Below are 24,294 nucleotides of genomic sequence, written 5' to 3'. Positions count from 1 at the left end.
TGTCCTGAGTAGGAACTAGATTCAATCTGTCGGTACTCAGAAGGAATCCGAGAGACCTCAGAATAATCTGGGTGTCTCGAACAAAACGACATAGCTGTTCGTCTTTCTTGTCGTGTAGCAACCAGTCGTCTAGATAAGGATTTAGTAGAAAACTGCGCGCATGGAGAGTGGTCACCGGCGCGGAAACTACTCGAGTAAAGACTCTCGGTGCTGTTGCAAGGCCGAACGGTAGTGCTACGTATTCAAACACTCGACCGTCGGTTGCAAAGCGGAGAAAGTGACGACACGACTCGTGAATGGGAATGTGGAAGTAGGCGTCCTTCAAAGCTATGGATGCCATCCATTCGCCTGGCTGAATAGAGGCGAGGACGGATCGGCTTGTTTCCATCTTGAATCTGGGCACTCGCAGGTACTTGTTGAGAGTGGATAGATTCAGTATCGGACGCCCGACTTTTTTGGAACCAGGAAAAAGTGGCTGTAAAAGCCGGGTCCCGATGACTGGGCATCGATTTCCCTTATTGCGTTTTTGCCTATTAGGGAGTCGATAGCTTCCAGAAATGCCATTCGTTGACTGGCCAGTCTTGGAACTGGAGTAACGAACGGTACGACCGAAAGAGGGGGATCGCGTACGAAAGATAGGCGGTAACCCTCTCTTACGGTAGACAAAATCCATTCGTCTGACATAATGCATTCCCAATGTTTTGCGTATAAACTTATATGCCCCCCCACTGGACCGCTGTCTGAGGACCGCTGGGGTTCACGGTCCTGTCGGGAAGGAAGTCAGGAGAACTGCTGACGACTTCCTGACCCCTGTGTTTGATTGGTCGAGGAGGTGGACGGCTTACCCGGCTGACTCGAGCGTCTAGTGTTTGCAGCCTGAACCTGTTTGGGTTTACGGGTGCGTTTCTTACTCTGACTTCGACGCTTGTATCCACTATTTTGTGGTTGCTGTCTTGTAGTCGGAGTAAACGTAGGCGCTTTAGGCATAGCAGTGGCCTGGAATTGAGGGGGTTTTGTAAATTTTGCATCCCTCTCAGTTGCGGTCGGAGCTTGCTTAGCCATCTCGCTCAGCGAGCCCCCAAATAAAAATCTAGAATTGCTTGTCTTGCTAGCCCTAGCTTCTAGTTTTAGTTCGGGGGTGTATTTCGGTGCTAGTCGCTCAAGGAAGGCATCACGTTCTGACAAAATGAGCGATGCCCGCTGACGTAATGACGAGTCCATGAGATCAGTCACACTCGTCGCTACTGAGCAAAAAAGACGGAGGAGTTTGCTCTGCGTGTCTGACACAGGACCACTCTTAGTCAACTCAATCGCCGTGGCGATAAACCAGTCCAGGTGTGATAGAATGCGTATGTTCTTAGACAACGATTCACCCATGGACCTCACGAAGGAGCGAGAAACCATATAAGATTTGAAAGCAGTATAGTTGTCGTCAACTAACCTTGCTTCCTTCTCCAAAGTTGGATACCCTAGCCATGGTTCAGATGTATGAACCTGGTAAGACTTCGACCTGGATTTGAACCATGGGAATCGACCCGGTGGAAGGGGATCCCTGTCGTTCATACCTGCCAGTTCATTCTCAATTTGTGCTTGTCGAGACGAGACTGAATCGGCCCAAGGAAGAGACGTAGTAGGGTAAGATGACGCTCGCGACTCCTCCCCCAGCGACTGAAACATTCGGGATTCAAGCGGCTTGGGTGGAGCCGGCCGTTTACAGTCGGGAAACTGCTCGTAAATCCATGAAATTACCTCTTCATAGGCCACTTCATCACGAGTAGTGGCCGCTGACGGACAGCGACTGGCTGCCCCAACTGATATTTCAGAACGGGATTCCATGTCGCTAAAATCGTCATCAGAGGCATGGATCTCCAACACATCCTTAGATACCTGTGGAGACCTGCGTCCTTCCCGAGTTAAACGATCAAAACAATCTGGAAGGTCTCTATGTGGGGAGCGTGACCGATCACCGTGTCTTGACCCTGAGACGGAATGATCGGATGATGACGCTCTATCCCGAGTAGTACACCTACTACTGGAACGAGACGGCCAAGAGGGTGAAGGTTGACTTCCTGCTTCGGCCTCCTGGTTCCCCTGGGGGTGGGGGCTCATTGTCACTAGGCCCGGTGTGGGGTTAGTAACAGGTGGAGTCCGCCCTTGAAAACCATGTTGAATGGTTTGCTGCCAGGCATTGGGAACACTGGGTACCATAGAGGGTGCTGTTCCCTGTGGTAAATAGGGTACTGCTCCCTGTGGTAAAAAGGCAGCGTTCCCAGTTATCTGTGGATGAACCCCTGTATACTGATGGAATACTGAGGGTTTGTCACAGAAAATTGGTTATAAGGAACGTAGGAGTGTCCCCAAGGAGAGAAATAAACTCCAGGTTGTACTCCTGTTTGGTCGGTCACAGAATCGATGGGTGTCCGGTATCTGGACTGTCCCCTCGAATTTGCCGCCTGTGGTAAATTACTATGTACCGCAGCAGTGGTTTGACCTTGACCAAAGGAAATGTCCCTGACCTCCGTAGTGGGGATATGTTCTGCCTCTCCCTGAACGATCGTATTTTTTGATCGGGCGAACCTGTCCGTCATCGGGCTGGGAACGCAGAGGGAGGTAATATGGATCCCGTCTATCGGGCGATAGATCGGGTTCCGCGGAGCATAAATCCCTATGTGGGTTCGACCGGGATGGTGCGGCAACAACCGCAGGCACTCCAGGATCCCTAATGGGGTAAAACTGTCGCCTTGAAAAAGGCGGTTTTCCTGAAAAGGAGAAACGGACTTACCTTCTTTGGAAATACTTACCGTAGAGGAAGTCCACTCGACAAGCAAAGACGTGCGTTGAGGGATGACATCCTCGATCTCGCTAATTCTTTCTGAAAACTTTTTCCACTGAAGATCGGTCCAGTTACTGCAGAAATCGCATGTCTGGTCGGGCCGACAGGATCTGCAGTCTGCACAAAGATCATGGCCATCTCCCGCAACGATGGGGTGGCCACACTTACTTATGGGAGACTGATCCGACATTGTGAAGGAAGTTCAAATGCTAAAAAAAAAATAAACAAGTACAACAATGGTGCCCGATTTACCAAATGAGGCGCCAACGAACTTGAGAAAAGTAAGGTGTCCACGAAACGTAGACGCAACACACGAGAATAAAAAGGAACGACTTAGCTGGAATCCTGAGGTACATGTATTCAGCGAAGTGTCCACCGCTTATTAGGAGATAACTCGTGTCAATTTTGGCACAAGACGATAAAACTTGCAGAGTCCTTTAGCTATTCTACGAAATTCGTCGATTTGCCAAGGAATACTGGGGATTGGCTAGTCAAGGTCATGTGACCACTAGGACGACAGGCCACAGGGTGCCGGAGGCATTAATTTATATTTGGCAATACACAAGGGGAAGCAGAGGGACACCCAAAAGTAAGCTAAAAGGTGGGTATTTGTCTGTACAGAATTTATAATTCCTTTTTTCAGACAAGGACAAAGAACAACTTCAAAATAAGTCACCGTGAACATATGATTGAATTAAAACTTTAAGAATTCATAATCTTGTAACCACTTGTTTCATTTTTAGAACTGTTAGTACACTGCTGTGTTTATCATTCCCTCTTCAAATTCATGACGAGGTTAAGAAAAACCAACATTTTGAAGAAAAAAAATCCCTGACTTTAAAAATTACCAAATGTGAACGAAAAACTTACAAATAATACAGTCAAACAAACTTTGAAATAATTTATTTTTCATTAATTACCGTTACTGGCTGATGTATAATGATTTGGTCCTGCTATATCAAATGACAGCATTAGTTACATACAGTAAACTTCATATGGAAAGCTGACATTAGGTGTCCTTGAAACTCAGAAATCTTGAACTAAAACTATCAACAACGTCAAAGTTATTATTTTCTGATTTGCACAACAAGTTCAATCTTCATGTTTGACCAGGCGCACATGCATTGGCCATCTATAGTGGCCATGCCAGTGATCACACATTGATTCGGTGCCCAACATTTAGGTGTCACTGTCAACATCATGCAACACGATCCCCTAACACAGCTTTTTCGGAATCAAAATACATGATTGTACTCATTTTGTTTCCATTAATCTAACCCATCAACAAATGAAAATCACAACCTGTCCCATAAATTTGGTTTACTCAGGCTTCTGAGCTGTGGCAGATAGATGTTCCGATTTCCGGTAGCAAGTTCAGTGTTTCGCACACGTCAGTGTCACAGTGACTACTCACTGTCAGAGGTCGCGACAGTGACGGTAGACAAAACATGTGACGAGAGACATCCATTTCAACGTCTCATCTACTCCCTCTAATGTTTCAATTTGTAGATTAAGTTTATCAAAGTTGATCTTTTTGTGGCATTTTTTATGTTAACATAGAACTGTGCGTTGTCACTGTATCTTATATGATGTCAACAAAACTGTCCCTTATGGAGTCAGTACACTTCTTGCGGGATTGACAGGCCCTGGACTTAGATAATTTTGATGTCTGCCGTAAAATGAATGTGCCAAAGCGACGCAAGGTGGGAAAATTATTGCGTCATTTGTAATTTATGGGGGGGGGGGGGGCAATGTCGCAAGGCAGAACACTGGTCTAAGACGCCATGAGGAACATTTGATATTCGTTCAAACCTTACAATATTGCTGTGTTGAACTCAGGAGTTGGTCGGAAAAAAAAAGAAGGTTTTTTTTATATTGATGTCGGAGCTGCAAATTAGGGTGATGAAAAACCATGTTTACATGTGAACACACCCTGTCTCGTGTCTTCTACCTACAGCACACTACTTTCTAAATATAAAATGTCACTGAAATGAACTAAATGGAACATTCTAATTCCTAATTATTGAATTCTAATCGAAAGTGATCTGATATTTTCGTACTCGCGAACTTACAGAGATCGAATGAGAAAGGGCTTCACGAGAAGACAACACATGAGGCAATGTAATAACGTGGGCGAGTTCACTGATCATGGATGGGTTGTCTCGGAAATGTCCGTTTATATGTGTACATGTATGTACTCCAAAATGTATGGTTTTCAAAGTCGCTGCATCTCTTTGACAATAAATACCCTAATCTCTAGTATTACAAGAGAATGAGAAATTGAGGCTGACAAGTCACAGGTGGCAGTTTTCCAACCCGCATGTTGCAGGTCGCAGTTTTGCAACTTGCAGGTCGCAGTTTTGCAACTTGCAGGTTGCAGTTTTGCAACTCGCAGGTCGCAGTCCTTACCGATCTTCCATACACAGGAGTTGTAGATGATATTAATTGTCATGGCCTAATTAATATTCATACTATAGCAAAGCATACAATTTTTTGTTCACCTGTAAAAAGTAGTTGTTAAAATAATCACAACTTTTTCAGCACTTTCATTTATAAGTTATCAATATAAAAAAATGGACATTTATTTCAACACATGAAATCTTTCTCAGTATTTCCTTTGCACCATGTCAATATATTTTTTTCTCTTCCTCATCCACATTAACTATTTTTCTCCCAATTGGATTTGTTTATTTTTTCCTAGTAATATTTTCCAAATAAAATCACTGTAAGTTGCAAAATTTGCAGTTGATTCAAACACCCAAAACCTGAAAAATCATGCTGTAATTTGCTATTGATGAACAATATTCAATGAGTCACTGGTCATTCCAGGTATGTTTTCTTGATATAGGTAAACAAAGTACATCAAGGACAGCTGGTCCAGATTGTTTTGAAACGTGATCAGTCAAGAAAGACATCTTCTCAATATTGCTACAATGTTATAATTTTCAAGACTTGTTGGCACTGTGGTTATACAATGTATCCAAAGTCCTATCAGACATGTGCAGTGTAAGTACAGCATGAACACAGGCAAAAACACATCCCTGATCAATTTTCATACGAAATTCTCCTTGCCCCTTGGGACAAGTACTTTTCAAAACAACTTGCCCAAGCCTTGAAATCACATTTTCTATTCAGGGTTTACACATGTACAAAGGCTGACAAATTCCACCGCAAGAAATGGACTGAAAGTGATATTTCAGAGGTGATATTTGTGTACGGTGACACTAGTGGTGACACTTGTATTAGCTTACAAAGCTTACAACAGCTATTGCCGGCCAGTATTGAGATGTCAGCAATCTACCACTAGCTAACCAAGTAAACTGAAACACGAAGACTACATCTTCATCCGAGTGTCTAAGAAAAAATATTTTACTTTGCTGGTTCAAATACACAAAGTAAATATAGTGCCAATGGCATTGTAGCACAACTGTACAGTTTTTAAAAAAATGTACGCACATGCTGATCCATGCTAGGTATAGGTGTTCATTTGCTGAATGATTATCCAGTTGCTGATCCAACACTGTTGTTACCTTTGCAATGGGCGTGGTCATGTTGCTAGACATATTTACATACATTTTTTAAATGTTCATTCACTTGTGTATTTATCCCTGTTGTTATCTTTGCATTACACATGATCTTTTAGCTGTTGCTTTGGGCATGGTCTTGTTGCTAGGCACATTTACTTACATTTTTTGAATGTTTATTCACTTCTCTATTAATCCCTGTTGTTGTCTTTGCAATATATGTGATCATTTGGCTGTTGCCATGGGCATGGTCTTGTTGCTAGGCATACTTGCATACACATTTTGAATGATTGTTCACTTCTCTGAGAATCCCTGTTGTTATCTTTGTGAAATACACCACCGTTTGGCCGTTGCTATGGACGTGGTTATGTTGCTGGTCATATTTGAAGACATTTCCTGAATATTTGTCACAAGACTAGAGAGCAGTGCATTCAACTGTGATTTACAGCTTCCTACTTTTTTATCCAAGTTTGAAATGTTTTTTAGAATTAATATCCTGATTTAATATAAATAATACTGTCATAGTGATATCCATCAAAAGAATGACCACTCTAAACAAAATGTTATTATGTTCAAATGATGCCAATAAGCAATCTTAACATTTGTTCAGTATGCATGGGTAAATGTATGTCTGTATGTATGTGTATCTCTGTAGATTTGAATAATTTCATTCTGAAAAGTATACCAGTAGTTGTGTCAAAATGCTTTCCTGTCACTGTCCATCTCACTATGTATTTACTTTGTAATTACAGTATACCGGTATGTACTATGGGCCAAGGCCCTATTACTGGAATAAATGAACTGAACTGTACATGTAAATAATTTCATTTCAAAAACCATTGTCTGTTCTACTACATACTTATTAATTGATACCACAAAGTCCTTTCGGATTTCTTATACTATAACCAAGATTTTTGTATTCTAGCAAATATTTATTATGTGCAGGAAAAAAAACTTAAAACTCCATGCCCCCCGAAGACATTCAGTTGAATTCTGGGTTTACTTTGAGGCTAAGTTGTCCATCCACACACAGACAAACAACGAGACAGACACTTTAATCATGCTTGCATAGCACACACTACTGAACTAAAGATCTAAATAATATGGCAAACATTTACAGAAAAATAGCCATAAAGTTACAGCTACTGGGATTAGTGTACTTGATGGTGTAAGTTGATACTTACATGCCAAAATCTAAGTATTTAGAAAGATTGGCAAACTGCTCCATAGCTACAGGAAAGATTGATTTATTAGATATATAGGCCAATGCCACCTCATCTTGGCATGTCTTACTGGATGCTGACTCTCGACTCAATATGATTATGAAGACCTGTAGAGCAAGAATATAACAAACCTTAAAGCCAAGGATATAATAAAACTTAGTAGGGAATGGTCAACTCATAGTGTGTCAGCTGTAGGTTTACAGTAGGGAATGGTCCACTCATAGTGTGTCAGCTGTAGGTTTACAGTAGGGAATGGTTCACTCATAGTCTGTCAGCTGTAAGTTTACAGTAGGGAATGGTCCACTCATACATGTAGTGTATCAGCTGTAAGTTTACAGTAGGGAATGGTCCACTCATAGTGTGTCAGCTGTAAGTTTACAGTAGGGAATGGTTCACTCATACATGTAGTGTATCAGCTGTAAGTTTACAGTAGGGAATGGTCCACTCATAGTGTGTCAGCTGTAGGTTTACAGTAGGGAATGGTCAACTCATAGTGTGTCAGCTGTAAGTTTACAGTAGGGAATGGTTCACTCATACATGTACCGTAGTGTGTCAGCTGCAAGTTTACAGTAGGGAATGGTCCACTCATAGTGTGTCAGCTGTAAGTTTACAGTAGGGAATGGTTCACTCATACATGTAGTGTATCAGCTGTAAGTTTACAGTAGGGAATGGTCCACTCATAGTGTGTCAGCTGTAGGTTTACAGTAGGGAATGGTCAACTCATAGTCTGTCAGCTGCAAGTTTACAGTAGGGAATGGTCCACTCATACATGTAGTGTATCAGCTGTAAGCTTACAGTAGGGAATGGTCCACTCATAGTGTGTCAGCTGTAGGTTTACAGTAGGGTATGGTCCACTCATACATATAGTGTGACAGCTGTAAGCTTACAGTAGGGAATGGTCCACTCATAGTGTGTCAGCTGTAAGTTTACAGTAGGGAATGGTCCACTTATACATGTAGTGTATTAGCTGTAGGTTTACAGTAGGGAATGGTCCACTCATACATGTAGTGTATCAGCTGTAAGTTTACAGTAGGGAATGGTCCACTCATAGTGTGTCAGCTGTAAGTTTACAGTAGGGAATGGTCCACTCATACATGTAGTGTATCAGCTGTAGGTTTACAGTAGGGAATGGTCCACTCATACATGTACATGTAGTGTATCAGCTGTAGGTTTACAGTAGGGAATGGTCCACTCATAGTGTGTCAGCTGTAGGTTTACAGTAGGGAATGGTCCACTCATAGTGTGTCAGCTGTAGGTTTACAGTAGGGAATGGTCCACTCATACATGTAGTGTATCAGCTGTAAGCTTACAGGAGGGAATGGTCCACTTATAGTCTGTCAGCTGTAAGTTTACAGTAGGGAATGGTCCACTCATACATGTAGTGTATCAGCTGTAAGTTTACAGTAGGGAATGGTCCACTCATACATGTAGTGTATCAGCTGTAAGCTTACAGTAGAGAATGGTCCACTCATAGTGTGTCAGCTGTAGGTTTACAGTAGGGAATGGTCCACTCATACATGTAGTGTGTCAGCTGTAAGTTTACAGTAGGGAATGGTCCACTCATATGTACCGTAGTGTGTCAGCTGTAAGTTTACAGTACGGAATGGTCCACTCATACATGTAGTGTAGCTGTAAGTTTACAGTAGGGAATGGTCCACTCATACATGTAGTGTATCAGCTGAAGGTTTACAGTAGGGAATGGTCCACTCATAGTGTATCAGCTGTAAGTTAACAGTAGGGAATGGTCCACTCATACATGTACCGTAGTGTGTAGCTGTAAGTTTACAGTAGGGAATGGTCCACTCATAGTGTGTCAGCTGTATGTTTACAGTAGGGAATGGTCCACTCATACATGTAGTGTGTCAGCTGTAAGCTTACAGGAGGGAATGGTCCACTCATAGTGTGTCAGCTGTAAGTTTACAGTAGGGAATGGTCCACTCATACATGTACCGTAGTGTATCAGCTGTAAGTTTACATATTCATAAGAAGTATCAAATATATTTGCCAAGTGATATTACTGTCTTGTATGTGAATGCAATGTCTACAAGTATGATAACAATGTGCCTCAGGGTAATTATCACATTGACTTATCGGTCTAGTAGTAGGTACTATCTAATCACTTTGTTTATACTAAAGTTACCTTAGATTCTACAATGGCTTGTCCCTTATGGGATACTGATTCTTTGCTTTTATCTTTAGGATCTTCCCTCCAAACAGTAATGTTATTTTTCTTCAATTCACCTGCAAGAAATGAAAAAAATCCACCTGTTATTAATATGATAAATTTAGGACCACCATTTACAGTGGATAATTTCTACACCATATTATGTCATACCATATTTGTGATGTCACCCTATGATGTACATTTTACTCTCCATAGTTTTGAACTTGTGACCTATGATGTACATTTTACTCTCCATAGTTTTGAACTTGTGACCTATGATGTACATTTTACTCTCCATAGTTTTGAACTTGTGACCTATGATGTACATTTTACTCTCCATAGTTTTGAACTTGTGACCTATGATGTACATTTTACTCTCCATAGTTTTGAACTTGTGACCTATGATGTACATTTTACTCTCCATAGTTTTGAACTTGTGATGCCAGCCTATGATGTACATTTTACGCTCCATAGTTTTGAACTTGTGATGCCACCCTATGATGTACATTTTACTCTCCATAGTTTTGAACTTGTGATGTCACCCTATGATGTACATTTTACTCTCCATAGTTTTGAACTTGGGTCAAGTTGTGATGTCATCCTATGATGTATAGTTTTAATGTGTCTCTGTCAGGTTGAAAGTTAACACTATCATTCATCTCATGGAACTTAACTTGTGCACTGCACTACCGTACCATACGCATAATGTTTTATCATATATTATGCAACATACAGCCCAGACACATATGGACTGCCCGGACCAAAATTAGAGGTCTAATCGATATTAAAAGTCGATTTGTAAAGACACTTGAATGTTACAAACCCTATATAACCTGAGTTATGATCAATTAAGTTCTTTTATCATTTCAGGTTAAAACCTTTTGTTCACCAAGACCTCAGCACATTCTATCTGCACGCCATATTGTTTCCTGAAATGCACCATTCTGTAGAAGGCAGCTCTGGTAGAAGGGTGCAGTATTAGGATTTATGTTGGTCACTTGTTGTTAAGGGCTCACAATGTGTAAAATTCTACAGCATGTTACATTGCTTGGTTGCAGCCGTCAATGGTGTCTTTTGAAAAGTGGCTGTTTACTTCAGTCTAGTGGGCTTATTTCCAATACGACATCGGTCAAAAGCAGCATGGCTGCTCTGCGTCAATCACCAACTCTGGACAAGTTCAGGAAAGACATTAAGACTCATCTTTATATGAGAGCATTTTGATAAGAACTCTTTTTAGTGTCCTGTAAAGTGCCTTTGAACATTCTGAGTAATGGATTCAGGCGCTATATAAATTGTTTGTTTGATTGATTGAATATATGTGATCATTTAGCTGTTGCTATGTGCATGGTCATGTTGCTAGGTACATGTACATTTGCATACATTTTTGGAATGTTTATTAAGTTTTCTATTAATCCTTGTTATCTTTGCAATATATGCGATCATTTAGCTGTTGCTATGGACATGGTCTTGTTGCTATGCACATTTACATACATTTTGAAATATTTATTGAGTTGCCTATTAATCCATTGTTTGTAATATATGTGATCGTTTCGCCATTGCTGTGGGTGTAATCTTGTTGTGAGGCACATTTGCATACATTTTTGGAATGTTTATTAAGTTGTCTAGTATACCTCCCTGTTGTTATCTTTGTGATATACACAATTGTTTGGCTGTTGCTATGGGCATGGTCATGGCTGCTAGGCACATTTGTATACATTTTGAATATTTACTTACTTACCTACCAGATGATGTCATTTTAACATCTACATGTACACATGCCACGGTGCATCCCCCTTAAATTTCAGCCCAATCTGCTCAGTAGTTTTTGACAAAACAGACACATTTGTACATTTAGTTTGCATATCACTAATGGGATCATCATGTCATGAACAGTTCTTTATCTAAACATACCTAAGAATGCTCTCGTCAAATTGCAGCCTAATCTGCTCAGTAGTTTTGGAATAATTATTATAGATTTTTTACCAAAAGACACATTTTAGACCTAATTTGCATATCACTGTTGGGGATCATCATGTCATGAACAATTCTTAATCTAAACTCCACTAAGAACGTTCCCAATCTGCTCAATAATTTTGGAATAGAATTTTGACCAGAAGGACACATTTTAGCCCTAATTTGGATATCAATTATCATTGATGGGATCATCGTGTTATGAACAGTTTCTTAATATAAACACCCTGAAGAACATTATCAGTTCAGTTGTGCTGACAAAAACTGCAGATAACACCACCAGAAAAATCCCTACCAAATTTCAGCCCCATTCACCATGTAGTTTATAGAGATAAGTTTCTGACCAAAATTGAGGTTTTTAATAAACCTACCAGTAATTTGTATATTGCTGATAGGATGATCATATTGACTACATCTTCATGTACTAAATACACAGCCCTATAGGCATCCCACTAAAATTAATTCCAATCTGCTCAGTAGTTTTGAATTACAGATTTTTGACCAAAAAGACACAATTTAGCGTTTATTTGCATATCACTCATGGGATCATCATGTCTGTCATGAACAATTTCTTAAACTAAAAACCCTAAGAACCCTCCCACCAAATTTCAGCCAAATTTGCTCAGTAGTTTTGGAATTATAGATTTTTGACCAAAAAACTTTTAGCTCAAATTTTGCATATTGATGATGAGATCATCATATGAAGATTACATATTAATCTAAACACTCCTTAGAACATTTCCACCAAATCTTAGACCCATCTGCTCAATTATTTTAGACTTTTAGTCCAAACGACACAATTTTAGCCCTAACTTGCATATCACTGATGGGAACATCATGTCATGAACAATTCTTAAACTAAACATCCCTAAGAAGTCTCCCACCACATGTCAGTCAAATCTGCTCTGTAGTTTTGGAATTACAGATGTTTTATCAAAAAGACACATGTATAGTCCTAATTTGCATATCACTGATGGGATCAACAAGTCATGAACAATTCTTAAACTAAACACCCCAAAAACATTCCCACCAAATTTCTGGCCAATAGTTTTGGAGTTTACCTTTTTTTGACCAAAAATCACATTTTTTGACCAAAAACGTACATCTCTGATGCGATCATTCTTATTTGAACAATTTCCCATCTACACATCCTAAGTGATGTCCCTGTCAACTACCAAGGCAATCGATCTTGCAGTTTTTGACTTTAAGTCATTTACACACACACACACACACACACACACACACACACACCTGCATACATACACAGTCATTTCACAATGCCTATAGCACTACTGAACCTCAGTTCAGTTGTGCTAACAAAACCACTTAAAGTAACTGTTACATGTACTTCTCAACAAAATACCTCAACATGTTTCACCTCGCTCGTACTCAAAGCAGCCCGGTATGATCACTGACATGACTAGAGAGAACCATTTCGGATTTACACGTAAAACGGGGAAATATACGCAAAACATAATGCAAAGTCTGAAGCCAAATTAAAGTTGTAATTATTTTAATTATTTTTACTTGCCAAATATTTGCATTTTGGAATTAGCAAGACATGTTCATGTCATTTACATCACAGATAACTAACACTAGTTATCTGTGTTTATGTGTAAACTGTCGGCCAATAAACAAAGTTTGGTTGATTCACTGTACGTACTGCGCACGCCTTATGGCCTAGGCATGCCTTGTTTACACAAGTTGTCTTCATTCGAGACTGTCACTCCAAATTGCACGACAATATAGAATTAATCACAAGTTACATGTTACCTGAAAACATCAAACTTTTATAGTGGGTCTGAAGTGTGATTTTAGTGAGTACCAAGAACTCCCACGTTGCTTGCTGCTGGTTGTGGAAAATCGCCCGGTCAGACGAAGCCAGCTTCAACTTCCGGGTCAAATCAGTCGTTTTCTACCGAAAATTCTTGAACGGTCCGGACCGTTACACAACGATCCTACTAAATTTACTTGCCATGGTTATTTAAAACACATAAAAATCCACCTTTTTGTGAAATTTGTAAACTTTCCGGTCCGTATTGAGGAAACTATGACTCAAGCGAAAACCGGGTTGAAATTTCAAGGCCTCAAGTATGCATCCCGAATTCGTCGGAAAATCGGTATTCCTAAATGTATTGCCAATATTTATTTTGCTGGCACGAAAGAAGAGATGTCAGTTGAGGTTTAGGCGTTATCAGTATCTAAAATGGGGGACTCTAGTGAAAGTTACGGCGAGTTGAAAATACCGAAAAATAAGGCCCGTGAGCAGCCATTCAAAGTGTAACAGTCACAGGACAGATGTATGCAAATGAGGATGTTGCGGACTGGCTGATTATGTAGAAGGGGTGCCGAATTTGGATTTGAAGTTTACAACCCTGTTTCGAACAAACACTTGTCATTTGGGTGCCCAATGCGTAGAATTATGAGTATAGCACATATTACATTGCTTGTTTGACGTCAATAGTGTCTTTTGAAAAGTGGCAAAGTACTTAAAGTCTCGTCAACTGATTTCCAATATGGCGTTGGTCACAATGCTCATTAACATGATATTATTTTTTTGTTAAATTACAAGAAAAAAATCATAAAAAATAAAAATGAAGATGTGCTGACTTGAAATTAACAAATCTGAGTAAGCTACTCCCTGCGCATCAACACACCAGATATCAAAGCAATCTGACAAGTTGTATTTGAGGAGATGATGAAAATGTCATTTTTTGAAAAAAATCATAAAAAATTGAAAATGGCACAGATCAACTTGGCATGAACAAATCTGAATAGCCTCCCCCCAGGGAACATGCACACCAAATATCGAAGAATTCTGACTGTAACTTTTGGAGAAGATGATGAAAATATAAAAATTTGACGAACACCAATGATTCCACCTATACTCTATACCTATACACACCTATACCTAAAGCTACGCTTTCAGCTTTCGCTGACAGCAGAGCTAATACAGTTACAGATTGAAATGTTAGAGTACTTAGTAATGTAATTGCTGAAATGTGTGAGGAGTGATGTATAGAAAATGGAAGCATGATTTGTGCTCATGTGTGTGTGTTAAAGAAAGGACTGAGGATATATGATTGGAGTAAGTTTGTTATAATAGTGTGCGTAGGTATGACTGTGTATTTGGCAAGTTATGTTGAAAGTGTGTGGGTTGACATATACAATATTGGCTAGATATAAATTGTGACAATATACTCTGACTTGGGTTGACATATACAGTATTGACTAGATATAAATTGTGACAATATACTCTGACTATTTTGGTAGGTGTGTATGGCCTGAAGTAATGTCAAGGTAAATGTAAGGGAATCCTTTCCTCTAGTCTGAGACTACAATGACAAGTTGTTGAGTCAGTGCAGTATTTTGCTGGCTTCCAGTTAAAACAGCAATAATGTCATGGCGATTATGCCAATTAGAAAGATACAGCCACTCAACACCAAAAAGGGATTATTTTTTATCTGTATGTGTAGATCCTGCCGTGGACAATTTCAACTATGTCAGCATTGTCTTAAAGATTGCAACACAGAAACACAAACACACTTCACAGACTTTACATGTCTGTATGAATCAGACTATGATAATTTTATGTCTCACCTTAACTCAAAGGTCATCTAAAAACAAATATTGTACCTGATATTGAGCAGGCAGAGAGTTGAAATCACATGGCTTGTGCTTGCCACAGAATGTATTTCAACAAATTTTTGGCCTCTGATCTTGAACACTGAGGTCTCATTACAAAGGTTATTACTGATAAAATTGAGGTAGACACTTGAATGTTACCTCCATCTGTTAAGGTTCAAGAGTTACTGAGTAAAATGTAAATACTTATGACAAATATGGCCACCATTTGGCTGTTATTGTACGGGTTGTAAAACGAAGTGACATGCATATGTAGGCTATAGTATCTGACAAACATTGCCAGGTTTGGTTGGAATCAGTCACTGCATATCAGAGATATACATATACACTTGGACAATAATATGGCTATTTGACCCTGAAGGTCAAAGTCAAGGTCAAAGTTTCAAAGCTCGTCATTGATAATATGGGAGAAGACATTTGAATGAGGTCTCCTTGTGTTAATGTTCAAGAGTCATTGGGCAAAGTGTGATTGTTTACGACAAATACATGTATAGCCGCCATTTTTCTATTATCGTTGTTTTTGTGAAACGAAGTCACGGTGATGTGTATATGCAGACTTTAGCATCTGACATTAAAATCAGTCAATGCATATCAGAGATATACATACAACTTGGACAATAATATGGGTAGTTGACCTGAAGGTTAAGGTCAAGGTCAAAGTTCAATGTGTCATTAGAAAGCTCGTCATTGATAATATGGGTGAAGACACTTGAATGAAGTCTCTATTTGTTAAAATTCAAGAGTTATTGGGCAAAGTGTGATTATTTATGACAGATATGTCAACCATTTCACTGTTGTCGCTAGGGTTGTAAAACCAAGTGACGTGCATATGCGCTCTATAACATCTGACATTAGTACAAGGTTTGGTTGAAATTGGCACATGCATATTGGAGATACAGGTGGTTACAGATGGCCGGAAGAAGGGAGGGACAGACGAACAGAGCCCAGCATAGAAACCCTGTTGGGCTCCGCTCTTTGGGGGCTAAAAGTAAAAACTAAAACTAAAAGTGAAAACCCTGTCCAGGTCAAAAGTTCACCTGAAAAGTACTTTACAAAATCGGCATCAGATTGGTGGTAACTGATCATTGCATCATAACTCTTCATACTTGGTCTAGCTGCAGATGCCATTTTGTTTTCTTCTTCAAGTATAGTCTGTACTCCGTTGCTTTCTCTGCGTAGTGAGTATGGTTCAATGTCACTGGGTTCTGGTGCAATGCTGGTGGGTTCAATCACTGTAAACAATAAACAAAAATAGCACTGATGACATTGTAGCTCGACTGTATTTGGCTGTTGCTATGGAGACGGTCTTGTTGCTAGGGATATTTGCATAATTTTTTTGAATCTTTAGTAACTTGCCTACCCTTCCCATTTTCATCTTTGCAATATAAACCATCATTTATCTGTTGCTATGGGTCCTGTTGCCAGTTGAATATATTTTTTGAATCTTTTAGTCACTTACCTACCCATCCCTATTGTTATCTTTGCAAAATGCATTGTCATTTCACTGTTGCTAAGGGTGTGGTTATGGTTGCTAGGGCTAATTCTGTTTTCAACAATAATTGCAGAACAATACCTCCAGAAACATCCCCCAAGAAATTTCAATCCATTCACGATGCAGTTTAAAGATTTATCTTTTTGACCAAAATTGAGATTTTTAGACCTAATTTGCATTTCGCTGATGGGATCATCACATTATGAATACTGCTTCATTTACACATTCCCATATGCATCCCCAGAAAATGTAAGCCCAATCTGCTCTACAGTTTTGGCACTATATATTATTGACACAAAAGACTCATTTTTACACCTAATTTGCATATCATTGATGGGATCATAATGTCATGAACAATTCTTATCATAAACACCTCTAAGAATGTTCCAACAGAATTTCAGATTGATCTGCTGAGTAGTGTTGGAGTTTAAGTCTTTTGACTAAAAATCACACATTGGTGGTAAGACCATTTTGATTTGAACAATTTCCCAAGTAGACACCCACGGTAATATACCCACCAAATATCATGGCAATCGGTCCAGTGGTTTTGTATTAGAGTTGAAAAGTCTGTGTGTGTGTGTTTCTGTGTGTGTCTATATCACCATTTTCTATGAAACAGCTGGCTCAATTCAAAAGAAATTTTGTAGATGTGTTCTGTAGGGTGATGGCAAGAACTGATTAGGGTTTGATAAACATCCTATTAATATCAATAAGCAATTGTTTTTGGTACTTAGGCTATATCTCAAGAATGTACGCTTCAAGTTCATGATACATGTAACTTGGTACATACATTTGCGATACCAAAGAGCATCTGCTCTGAAAATATTATCAATTTAGCTTTTAAACATGGTGGCCACTCAAAAGAAAGTTGTTGTTTCTGGTCAGGAAACGTTGCCTAATGTGGTGTGATGACGCAAATTTTTTTGTTAATTGTTCATGATTAGTTCTGCAAGTTGTCTTCCCTGAAGTAGCAATTGATGTAGGGAGAGTTATTTTGTGTTTTCCCTTGGATTTGCACTCTGCATTGGCTGGACAAACAAAAGAAAAAAGAAGATCGAGGTGGGGTATTTAAGTGATGCAAACTCACCAGAAAACAATTTTTTTTTCTTGGCCTTAAAAAGTTGGTATGAAGGCCAGAGAGTGGATTTTGTTTGCATCACAGATCACTACAAAAATCATCAGATCTATAGTAGAGCACTTCATTTGTTACCTGTCCAATAGTGTGTCCTCAGAACACCTGTCAGTGTCGAAAGGTATGTGCGTTGAATGAAGATTTGAATCCATCGCCATTATGTATATGCCAGTATGTTTACAACAGTTTGTTTTGGTACATCCATCAACACAAAAAAATACCGAATTTGGGACATTAATTTTTTAATGTGCCACACATCCGGTTTCTTTCACAAGCCTTTCAGTCCACTCCAGGAAGTAGAATAATATACTAAAAGTGTGTATCAATTTAATCTTTTAAAAAAATGGCAACTTTTCAACTTCATACCAACTTTAAAATAGGTTTACAATGAACGTGGAGTTCACAAACAGGTGAAATATTTATCATCGTTTCAATTTCGTCAAATATGGACTTATCATTTTCAAATTTCACACACTAATGCGCAGATGAATAAAGAGAAATCGTGACTTTTTAGATTTTCGATTAGAAGTTAGGAAGTATTATATTGTCCTCGAACCGTCTCCTTTTTCCTGTGTTCTTTTCCGATTTCTCCCAATAACAAACCGCTGTTTGTTGCAAGGCTTGTAATCATATACTAGTATCTAGCTTGGTATCTCAGAAAATAAATACACTCTCACATATTTATCAAGTGTAATAATCTATCATTTATACTGAGATGTATGTGGTCAAGATATGGAAAATAGACCAAGCCTAGCCTATGAAGAAAATTTTGCAACAATGTACCAAAACTGGTGACCTATACATTGACCTCAATATAATTAGTGTACAGTGCGGGCACGCCACTCAAAAAAATCTTGACAATTTTCCCGTAGTGATTAAAGGAGTGTGAATTCAAATAGTCTACATGTGATGAGTAGACAAACCGACCAGTAAACTTGTGGTGGAACAGAAGGAAGTTCAACACGCACATGCATATGGTTGTGTTAGTGCGACAAAAACTATATGTGACAAAGTTGATGAAATTGGAAGCAGAATTAGAAGCTTATAGGATTTGGAGCAGATGGTACGTCTGTCAGTCGAAATAGGAATGTATACACTTTACCCAGTGACGAAGTAGGGCAATAATACCATATGACTTCACTGTATTAAAATTGTTAAACTGTTATGATGCTTACTATGAAGTATGTAAACTTTCTCAGTATGTAAGCTACATGTATGTTGTGTGGGTTTGAATTTCATTTTTTATTTGCTGTGGAAATGGGTGTGCATATCCCGGGTATGTAGGGGATCATGAAAGTCAAGTGTAGTCGAGGACTGCAAGCTTTCCTGGGCTGAGAATATGAGGCATGCATTTGAACAACATTTTTGACAACTAACTTTCAGTGGGCTTGAAAAATCATAGATATAGAGCCGCGAGAGAGAGAGAGAGAGAGAGAGAGAGAGAGAGAGAGAGAGAGAGAGAGAGAGAGAGAGAGAGAGAGAGAGAGGGAGGGAGGGAGGGAGGGAGGGAGGGAGGGAGGGAGGGAGAGAGAGAGAGAGAGAGAGAGAGAGAGAGAGAGAGAGAGAGAGAGAGAGAGAGAGAGAGAGAGAGAGAGAGAGAGAGAGAGAGAGAGAGAGACTGCCATGCCTATAGCACTACTGAACCCTTATCAGTTCAGTTGTGCTAAAAACAAAGGCGAAACTTTACATTTGTAACACATTCTAAGAATTGAATGTTTTGAAAGTAGTGTATACATGACTTTCAAGTTTGTATTATACAAGCTATATTGTATATACCAGACATATATTGTAATTACCCAGCACCCATAGGGTTAAATTTCCATAACCAATGAGTACAAAATGCTACACACTTTAGTGTAAAACAGCTGTCATGAATAATCAGTGTGCAATCATTGACTGACTTCCATGATGCAATAGCCCATAGCAAAGATACCCTAAAAAGGCACAAGTTGATGTTTTCTTAATCTATTGTAGCTGATGTAAAATGATGAAATTACTCTCAAGAACCAATGGTTTTGAAAAAGTCTCTATTTCTTGGAGTGGCGTTCCCTTTAAGTCCTGGGACACTTTATTCATTGAACACATCACAATTGAATGTCATCAAATGACGATGTTCCATATATCAGGTTTCTTGTGTGTTTGTTACTATTACTAGCAAGTTACCTTTGACAACAAATACCTTACATGTACATTATCAAAGTAACAAGATATTTGGTGTGATACAATCACCTGTTAAAAAATACCACCAATGGCATTGTAGCACAACTGTACACTTCTTAAAAATGTTTATCCATATGCTAGTCTATGCTAACAATAGGTGTTCATTTGCTGAATGACTATCCAGTTGCCTATCCAACCATGTTGCTATCTTTGCGCTATACACGATCATTTGGCTCATTGGGCGTGGTCATGTTGTTCGATATATTTGTATACATTTGTGTATATTTTTGTTCACTTGTGTATGAATTCCTAATATTATCTTTGCAATACATGTATAAGTGATCATTTGGCTGTTGCTATGGGCATGGTCTTGTTGCTAGCCATATTTGCATACATTTTTACATGTTTATTCATTTGTCTATTAATCCTCTTGTTATCTTTGCAATGTATATGATGATTTGGCTGTTGCTATGGGCATGGTCTTGTTGCTATGCACATTTGCATACATTTTTTTTTTTAAAGATTATTCATTTGTCTTTCAATTCCTGTTATCTTTGCAATATACATGATTATTTGGCTGTTGCTATGAGCGTGGTCTTGTTGCTAGGCAAATTTACATACATTTTTTGAATGTTTATTCAATGTCTTTTAATCCCTGTTGTTATCTTTGTGAAATACATGACCGTTTGGCTGTTGTTATGGCCGTGGTCATGGTTGCTAGGGATTTTTGCACACATTTTTTTAATGTATACTTACTTGCCTACCAGATGATATTGTCATTTGACCAAAATATACTGCCATTTGGTTGTTGCTAAGGGCATGGTCATGGTTGCTAGGGCCAATTGTGTCAAATTATTTTGAAGAAAATGTGCATAATAACACTTCTAAAAACATCTCACCAAGTTTCAGTCTCATTGACCTCGTACTTTGTGAGATACAAGTTGTTGACTAAAAATGAACATTTTCACACCTCATTTGCATATCACTCATGACATCATTGTATCCTTAATATTTCTTCATCTATACTTCCCTAGATGCATTCCCATTAAACTTTAGCCCAATCTGCTCAGTAGTTTTGGAATTATTGATTTTTGACCAAAAAGACACATTTTTAGCCCGAATTTGCATATCACTGATGGGACCATCATGTCATGAACAATTCTTAGTATAAACACCCTGAAAAATGTTTCACCCGAATTTCAGCCCAATCTGCAGGGTACTTTTGGAGTTTAAGCTTTTTGACCAAAAATCACATTTTTTGACCCAAGTCACACACCGGTGATAAGATCATTTTGATTTGAAAAGTTTCTCAACTACACACCCAAGGTAATGCACCCACAAAATATCATGGCAATCGGTCTGGCAGTTTTTGACTTTAAGTCGTTTACACACACACACACACACACACACACACACACAGATGCCAGTCGATCGCTATAGGACTACTGAACCTCAGTTCAGTTGTGCTAACAAGCGACCTATCGGTCAGAATAGCTCTGCTGTTTTTTTTATTTTTCATTTTGGTAACATGTAGAAGTGGTTCAGTTGTTCAGCTCTTCACTATGCAGTTTTGTTTTAGCGATGTAATAAAGTGGTTAGTGGTTTCATATGATGTCTCACTATAAAACACATTTTACACAGAAAGTTGGTAAAATACTGTACTTTTATATTATAGTCAACATTTTACAAAAAATCTACTGTTATAAAAATTACACAAAATCTCAGAAAAATAATGACTGGGAAATGCACAAAAAAAGAAGGATTTTTGAGGTTGGCTATAAATAATTCCAGTGTCTTACAGCTTTAACACTGGATAATTTAAATGATGAATGAAATAAACTAGGGATCTAAAATAATTTTGAGGCAATTCAAATTTCAATTTTCGAACAAATTTACCAAAAACACTGTCCATAAATTGTCAACAACATTCAACTTGTAGTAGACATAACATCGTCTGATACATTATTTTAATTTAATAGTCTATGGACCTCCTTGCAGGTGGTGCACATATTTCGTTACTCCTGCTTGTATACAGAACAAGTTGCCCCTTCGGTGTTGAGGGTCGTGTTAGTGTTCAATTACTGGACTTCCTGTTGATATTCAATGTTTGTTGATATTCAATGCGTACATGTATGCCCATGACAAGTAAGACGCAACCTGATTGGCTGTGTGTCCCACTGAGCAGAAATTTGTTTCCATGTGCGCCAGTTCAGATGTAGAGAAGTGATCAGGCTAAAAAATGTAAACATGTACCAAGAAGGTCAATTCAGGCAAAATAACGAAGGTAAAATAGCAATGAACGATTAGCCGACATCTACATCGGATTTTAATCAGATTGAGCTTTTACCAGGACTACTAATTGTTAGGAAAACATTGCTTGATTAAATTTTATCAACTTGTTTTGTTTTGCTGTTACCTTGGTTACTGACTAGAGCAAAAATAACAGACAAACTGACTATTGAGGCTAGAGTTTTGATAAATGATATTTTCAATGCGGGTTTTTTTTTCAATTAATCACTATCTATTTGGCATTATCATTAGTCCTGCAATCCTGTATCATATTTCATTTTTAATGTCAACAAAACAGATAGAGATGAAACCATGGCATCACTAATGGAATCATTTGACTCCCGTAGAAAAGGAAGACTCTGTCATTTTTTAAAAATTCATAAAAATTCAACTGATTCACTAATTATGAAGTATCCAACATAATAACACTTAATACAGGTGTGCCACAGGGCTGTGTGCTGTCACCAGTTTTTTTTGTACTTTACACAACGAGACACATTTTAGACCAAATGTGCATATACATGTATTACTGATGAAATGATAATGCATGAACAATTCTTAATTTATTAATCCCTAAGAACATTTCCACCAAATATCAGACTAATTGTCCACCTTATAATTGCATATTATATAAATATCTGTAAAGCAGGGGCCCACAAAAATCCTTAAGTTTAATTTGGGGGGGGGGGGTGGCCCCAGGTTTAAATTTTTTGAGAAATGTAAAAGATTGAAGACATACACTATGCATCGATCATCATACAGTTCTTCAATGTGGTTATGGATGTCTATCTACTCCACGTACATGTACACGTAAATGTACTAGCACAGCCTCAGTTGGGACTCGATTTCTGACTGTTTTCCCCTCCTGTCGGAAATATCATATTAAGTCACGAACTTATTTATTATTTATGAATATCCTCCCGGGGAATTTAATATTATGTCTGCAAGGAGGGCCACAATATAGTGAACGTTATCTATGATCTCAGATCACCAACACTACACATTTCTTGCGTGTAGATTTAGAGATGAACAAGGGACAAGAGCTTTGAACAAAGGAATCCAAGCATGCTGGAAGTATGTTTACTTATATGTTATATTGTATGTCTTCTTACCGTTGATTTTGATAGAGTTCCGATCTGATCGTTGTTGCACAGAAGAACCACAGCCCATTATCTTAAAACGAACCTTCTTGGTGGTTGACGAAGCCTCGAGACATTTTTTTCCGAGACTACGATGTTTCTCACAATTGGTTCAGTGTTCAGCACTAGGAGAAATCTGTTGCTTTCAAAATGAAGCGATAACGCATTGATCACCTGACCTATGTCTTTATGTTGCCATGCGAAACATATAACAGTCTGCTGCGAGCCTGCGTGGCACGGGCGGAGTGGATCACGGCTTTTGAATTTCACAGATCAAAGCATAAATATACATATATCTGTATACTGATCGATATCTAATGGGAAACGTCTTCACGTACTACTATGATCGTCACCGTCGCGTTGGCAATGAAATACAAAACGTGAGGCAGCCCACTGTAACTTGTAATTGTATTCATGATAATAATGCAAATTCGCTATGATATGCATTCGCGACGCGACGTCGTGACTACGAGTGTCGTTGTTCCATTGATATTGAGGTCACCGGGGGTACACTCTCAAACAGGCATATATCCGATGCAACCCACGTGACAGCTAGCACCGTAATGTAGTATGATTTTGGCGTACTTATTACCGTATCGAGACACTATTTCATAAATGTAAACAGGAAACATCCAACTTTCCCTTGAAGGAAGCGTCTTTAGAAGACAAGAGAACTTTATCTTTACAAGTAAAGCGAACTTACGGTTGATGATGAGACCGCA

At 38.8% G+C, this 24,294-nt stretch overlaps 1 protein-coding gene across 3 annotated transcripts in view; it reads right to left on the bottom strand.

Moving 5' to 3' along the window:
* The window catches only part of LOC144449132 (uncharacterized), a 53,975-nt gene extending 29,928 nt beyond the window's left edge, over positions 1 to 24,047 (bottom strand). For all 3 annotated transcript variants that reach the window (XM_078139593.1, XM_078139595.1, XM_078139594.1), the window contains exons 1-4: positions 23,546 to 24,047; positions 16,398 to 16,592; positions 9,721 to 9,821; positions 7,542 to 7,687 (exon numbers count right to left, since the gene is read on the bottom strand). In XM_078139593.1, the coding sequence (XP_077995719.1) occupies positions 7,542 to 7,687; positions 9,721 to 9,821; positions 16,398 to 16,592; positions 23,546 to 23,603 (500 nt within the window). In that variant the 5' untranslated portion in view covers positions 23,604 to 24,047. The remainder of the gene's footprint in view (positions 1 to 7,541; positions 7,688 to 9,720; positions 9,822 to 16,397; positions 16,593 to 23,545) is intronic.
* Between the last annotated feature and the right edge of the window lie 247 nt (positions 24,048 to 24,294).

Source organism: Glandiceps talaboti, chromosome 18 (assembly GCF_964340395.1).
Source record: "Glandiceps talaboti chromosome 18, keGlaTala1.1, whole genome shotgun sequence".
Taxonomy (NCBI): domain Eukaryota; kingdom Metazoa; phylum Hemichordata; class Enteropneusta; family Spengelidae; genus Glandiceps; species Glandiceps talaboti.
The sequence above is the reverse complement of the archived record's forward strand: the minus strand, read 5'-3'. Positions and strand labels throughout refer to the sequence as shown.